Source organism: Phaethon lepturus, unplaced genomic scaffold, assembly GCF_000687285.1.
Source record: "Phaethon lepturus isolate BGI_N335 unplaced genomic scaffold, ASM68728v1 scaffold15483, whole genome shotgun sequence".
In the NCBI taxonomy this organism is placed as follows: Eukaryota; Metazoa; Chordata; class Aves; order Phaethontiformes; family Phaethontidae; genus Phaethon; species Phaethon lepturus.
Window position 1 is genome coordinate 1,039 of NW_010528516.1, and position 5,938 is coordinate 6,976.

At 54.8% G+C, this 5,938-nt stretch overlaps 1 protein-coding gene across 1 annotated transcript in view; it reads right to left on the reverse strand.

The window, feature by feature from the left end:
• Window positions 1-1,060: 1,060 nt before the first annotated feature.
• Window positions 1,061-5,938, reverse strand: part of LOC104618174 (fibrillin-2-like) — a 42,402-nt gene continuing 37,524 nt past the window's right edge. Inside the window, exons 50-56 of the mRNA XM_010283700.1 lie at window positions 5,527-5,649; window positions 4,687-4,803; window positions 4,294-4,422; window positions 3,573-3,692; window positions 2,868-3,099; window positions 2,166-2,334; window positions 1,061-1,435 (exon numbers count right to left, since the gene is read on the reverse strand). Of these exons, the coding sequence (XP_010282002.1) occupies window positions 1,061-1,435; window positions 2,166-2,334; window positions 2,868-3,099; window positions 3,573-3,692; window positions 4,294-4,422; window positions 4,687-4,803; window positions 5,527-5,649 (1,265 nt within the window). The remainder of the gene's footprint in view (window positions 1,436-2,165; window positions 2,335-2,867; window positions 3,100-3,572; window positions 3,693-4,293; window positions 4,423-4,686; window positions 4,804-5,526; window positions 5,650-5,938) is intronic.

A 5,938-nucleotide genomic window follows, 5' to 3' on the forward strand; every position in this document is an offset into this window, starting at 1 on the left:
CCATCCCCATCTTGTTCCTGCTGGTGGGAAACTCTTCACAGGATTTTCAAACACTCGCAGCGGCGGGGGCCAGGCAGTCGGCCCCTGCAGCACGCCACGTACGTCCTGCCGAGCCCTCCATCCCCGCTGGCACGGGAAGCATCCAGATGCTCTCTACCAGACTCACGATATTTTTCCTGCCAGTTTAGTTTGTCCAACCACATTCAACAATGCAATTATTTGCCTTTGCCCAGAGCTCCTCCTCATTTACGGAAGGACACCTTAACCCCTGGACTTGCTGGAGCTCTGGAAAAGCCCTTCCAGCTCCAGGCTTTGGCGGGCGCGCGTACGTTCAGCATACCGCAGCGTGAAAACCCTCGGTTCCCCACAGCAGCCTGCGGTCCCGGGGCCTGGCTGCTTCGTGATGTGAGGTTAGCAACCTGAACTGCCCCTGCGCCCAGAGGTGACCTTTTCTGTTTGGCAGAGGAGCCCAAAAGGACGAGAGGACATGGAGAGGACAGAGAAAGACAGAGCACAGCCGGTGTAGGTATGGGATGGTTTCTGCAGCACCAGCATGACAACGCGGAAGCAAAGGAGGAACAAGAGCTGTTGGGAAATGCACTACACCACACCGTGCCATAGCTCCTTCCAAAGCTGCCCCCAGACCCCTCGCACTTTTCCTGGGCTGTGGGGTGGTGTAGGGCCTGTGCCCATGAAGGACAGGCAGCTTCCCCATGGTACTGCCCTTGCCAGCTCGGACTGACAATGTCTTGCTTAAAGGAGACGGGCAAGAGTTGAGCAGAGGGAGGGAGGCCCTGCTAACAAGGTTTGAACCTTTGGCAAAGCTTTCACGAGCTCTTTGGCGGTGTGGCTTGGCTTTGACTCAAGCACCCCGTGAAGCGGAGTCTCCCTGCACGGCCAAGGTGAGTGCTGAGCCCAGAGGGACATTTCCCATCGGTTGTACGGCGCAGTGGGGGAGGTGGTGGCAGGGGGTGCAGCGAGAGAAGAGGCAGTTGTTTCCAGGTGTGGATGGCAAGGCTAAGGACTGTACTGTCGGTTGGGTGGGTGGATCTTGTGGATGTTAGTAGAGCTGGAGCTGGAGCTTCATCCTCAGTGCTTGGCCCAGCTCCCCTGCTAAGTAGTTGAGGTGGTTCTTGGCCTCTAGTTTCTGCAGTTCCCTCTTGCGGTACAGGGGCACGCTCACGATTTCCAGCAGGTAGGTGCCAGGCATTATTTTCTTGCGGCCGAGGTGCAGGTAGCTGAGCCCCTCTTTTTGGTGGATGCGGAAGTAGCCATCCTCATTCCCGTGGGAGATTAGGTACCGCACACGGTTCTCCAGGGGCTCCACAGCTGGCAGGAGCTCCAGGATGTGCTCCTTGTGAGCCAGGTCAGAGAGGTTCAGCATCATGGACAGAGGAGCATCCACATCCATGCTGGCCAAGTTCACAGTGTGATCCTTTGAAAGGAACCAGGCATTACTTACAGATAGCAAGAAAAGCTCATGGCCAGGTGAAGGAGGACTTGTTTCAGAGGAGTTCTGCCCCATGGGCCACCCCAAAGCAGCTCTGAGCAGTGGCTATGACTTTTACGGTCCTTGCTTTCCTTCAAGTGTTTCTTGGTACCCTGTTTGTGTCTCTGAGGCTGAACCAGCCAGTACACACCCCTCATCTTCAGGGGAAGATCTTCCTCCTAATCCTGAAGGACCCATAATGACCTCCCAGTCCAATCTGTCCTGCCCAGGCCTGTGAGCTTCTTGGGGGAGCCTTGGACAGAGGCCAGAAGTTCCCTCCAAGGAAGAACTTGTATTTACAGTGACAGGTCCAGTCTGGAGTCAGACAGTAAGAGCTGACAGTCCTCTATGGCCCTAAGGAAACATGTGTTTATTTCTTGGTTGCATGTATCTCCAGACATTTGTGGCCAAACCACACAAGTGTGTGTCACTTAAGATTGTCCTGACCTCCTGTAATGTATTGCAAAAGACTTTCCATTTCTCCAGGACTTCTGGACTCAGCGGCACCCACAACCACACAAGCACCCAGCCTGGGCAGGTGAGCTGCTCGCTCTGTCTGGACTGAGGCAGCCCCAGGAATGGGCACACTGCATGGGATCCACTGCAGGCAGCTATCCCCCAAGGGACCCGGCTCTTGCCTTGCTCCACCCCATCCAGGATGCCACAGATTTCTTACCTGGTGCTTCTCAGTGCCATTGACACTGCGTCGCTGCCGACCCCTCTTGGGGTAGCCATTTATCTTGCACTCATAGCAGGTTTCAGGGGAGAGCAGGTTGTCTTCATCCTCTTCTTGGGGGGCAGGAAGGTAGGAACCTTTCCCAAAGCCCAAGCCAGAAATACAGTGTCTGGTGGCAGAAGAGCAAAGAGACCCTTCTCAGATTCACGCTTCAAGAAGGAAGTCTTACCAGTGCCCTCACAGGTTCTCCATGTGGCACCCAGAAACACATGGAGGATCATGCTTGGGTATAGGACATGGCTTGTACAGAACGGCTTGTACACAGGACATGCCTGAGAGAGATCAGGCCACATCTTCCTCAGAAGTGGCCAGTAGGTTTAATCTGTCTGCACCCTGGACTAGACGGATCTGCAGAGCACCTGCTACAGCGTTAGTAGCCGTCCTAACCACTGGATTAGTGAAATGGAAGAGGAGATGCACATTAGCATGAGGATCTTGTGATAGGTGAGGCACAGTCTGGCATGGAGAAGCTGAAGACTCATGTGGGAATGGGAACTTACTGGCTCCTAGGGCTCCTTCAAATTGTATTGGTGGCAGAGAGCAGATGGAGCATGTCTAGGGGCACCATGCACTTGGCAGCCTGCAGTATCCCCCAGGAACATACGGGTGCCTGTGGGGACTACCTGCTGGCTGCTCTCTTACCCTTGTCCTGCTCGGAAGTAGCCACCAGGACAGCCGCAGAGGTAGCCTCCGTCTGTGTTGGAGCAGCCGTAACTGCAGGGGCTGCCGCCTGCTGAGCATTCATCCACATCCTGGCACCCACCAAAGGCTTGGTCAAAATCAAAGCCAGATGGGCAGACACACTTGAAACTTCCCAGAGTGTTGTAGCAGGAGGCAGAGCCGCAGGCAGTAGGGCTGGAGCACTCGTTTTCATCTGCACCCAAAGACAGCAGAACTAGTTAGAAACTTTGCGGAAGGGAGCTCCTCACCCCGCGTGGCCAAGAAAATCTGCCCATGGCCATCGCTGAGCGGGCAGCAGGTTCCCTTCTCCTGGCTGCCTGTGAGACCTCATGCCATCCAGATCCCTGAGGGAATGCCTTGATTTTTTTTTTATCCTCCTACAACGCAGGGAGCTGTTGGCGTCAGGAGCACTGGGAGCTCATCACTCTGCAGAGCAGCTTCCTGACCTTCCCTGTTGCAGAGAGAACCTGGGGCAGTGCAGGTCAGGGCAGGGGCACCGTCTCTGGGCACAGGCACGGTCTGTCCCTGGGCAGGGCAGGAAGATCAGCGTTGGGTTAGCAGAGATGAATCCAGAACCCAGGATCAGAGATGGCCAGGGGTGGCTTAGCTGCCCTCTACCCCCGACCCCACAGCTACAGGACACAAGAGCCCCCATCCCACACTCACCCACACACTGATTCCACTGGTAGTGCTGCACGTAGCCCTGTGGACAGCCGCAGCGGTAGCCTCCGAGCACGTTCTGGCAGCCATGCTGGCACCGATGGTTTCCATCACACTCATCCACATCTGCAGCAATGTAACACAGATGGTGGTGAGACAACTTCTTCCTGTCTTATGGGCAGCGCTGGATGCACAGGGACCATGGTACATGCCTGGCAGCCAGCATCCTTGAGGGTGCTCATCTGGGTGGGTGGTTCTTCTGCCTAATTATGTCTCTGCAGCTTGGAATTGAATAACACCCTCAGCCCCAAGGCCCGCATACATCCCCTTGCAGCCCCTGTTTCAATATTTTTTGATTTAAGGTCTGGCCTGGGCAGTTACCAGATCTGTTCTGCTCCAGGCTGCCCGTGCTGAACATAGGCTTTTCTTTAGCATGGTGGGTTTTGGCTGGCACGAGATCTCCCCTGATGAGATACAGGACCATTCCTTTCCCAGCCTTGGCTGCTACGGTTGCAGCACTGAGACCTTCATCTGCTTGTCCAGAAGCCAGTGTTTCTCCAGGCAGGTCAGGCACTGACCTCTCCTTTGCACCCGGGCTTCCCGTGGGGGTTTCTGGTGCCCCACAGTCCCTTCTTGGCTGGACTGAGCTGCCTTAGAGACTGTGAGTGAACTAGGAACTCTTCCGCATGGAACATGGTCTGTCAAAGCCCCAGAGACACAGACCCACCTTCGCAGTTGACACCAGAGCTGTCCAGGGAGAATCCTTTCTGGCACTCGCAGTTGTAGCTGCCTGGCGTGTTCAGACACTGTCCTTTGGCTCCACACAGAGAGGGCTGAGCTGTGCACTCATTATTGTCTGCAAAAAACACCGGCGGCCACTTGTAAGTCCATCCCCAACGATGCGGCTGTGCGCAGCTTTGCATCGTGGAGCTTAGCCCAGTCTGAGGAGCAGACACACAAGTCAGATGCACAACCCCAGGCCCAGGAGAGGGGCAGTGCTCTAGAGCTCTAGAGCTCTAGAGCCAGAGCTGGGGGGCTGGAAAGACTCTCCCGGGCTTAAAGCTAAACCAAGGGGACCTTGCTGGTGCTGTATAGCAAAGCGGTGAATGCCTCTACTCACCAATGCAGGACGAGTGGTGCTGAGTGAAGCCTGGGGGGCATTTGCAGTTGAATCCTCCGATAATGTTCACACAGAGGAACTGGCAGTTATGCTGCTTGGTGGAACACTCATCCAAGTCTAAAGCAACAAGCACAAGAACATGTGTCTCAATTTATCTTACTGAGATATTTTATCTTTGTGGTCTGAGTCTGTGACACCTGCGTGGACATGGTGATACACAGTGGTCCTGGGCAGACCAGGACAGACCAGACATGCCAGGGCATGGACCAGCCTCAGGAACACCACACAAAATTCTTACATGAGAATAAGAAGCCCAGGGAGCCTCTCCCCACCTTGCCTGTTGATCATATACAGACACATTTGGAAGATGCAGAGATAAAAATCTCTGCCTCTCCTGTAATCCACAAATCCCAGACCTTCCCAAATTCTTAGGCCACCCTCCTCGCAGCCTGGCACATCAGTACTGTGAGAGGTGGGCAAAGGCCCAGCCTGGCAGCTGCCAGCACCAGGAGCAGCCCTGACAGTGACTCTGACGTGAGCAGCCCGCTTGCAGGAGACACGCGGGTTCAAGGCTTGGGGTATGCTGTGCAGTCTGGAGGAAAGGACAAGGAGTATTCATTTTTTTTCCTGATGAGGCAGGTCTGGAGTGCCTGTGGAAGGATGAAACTCTAATGCATCACTCCATGAGGGTCCAGCATGGCACCTTTTTCCATGTCTAGCCCTTCTTCTGTGGCTGAACAGAAAGACGCGACTGTTCTGGCACGTGCTAATGAGCTCTTGCTATCCCTGCTGCTGCCAGAGATGAGGCAGGGTCTCTGCTGCCTTCTCCCGGGTCAATACCTTTGCAGATCTTTCCATCTTCTTGCAGAATGTACCCGCGGGGGCAGGAGCACTGGTAGCTGCCTTCTGTGTTCTTGCAGATGAAGTTACACGGCTTAGGGGACTGGTTGCACTCATCCAAATCTAGACTCAAAAGACAAGACACATCAGCATTCGCAGGTTGTGCTGCTGGACTGGGTCCCCACCACGCCTTGGGCTATACAGTCTACCAAGGGGCTCCTGAATACAAGATGATCCCTGGTTTCATGGCCCCACATAACTAAGTGGTCAGGTGGCCCTATGGATCCTGGCACGCCCCGCCCCACATAAATGCATCTTTTCTGCTCTCCAGGAAGCAGGAGAGCGGAGACAGGGGCTTTGAGGGAGCACTTTGGTTTGAGCCAGCACAAGAAATCTAGATCTCCTGCAGGGA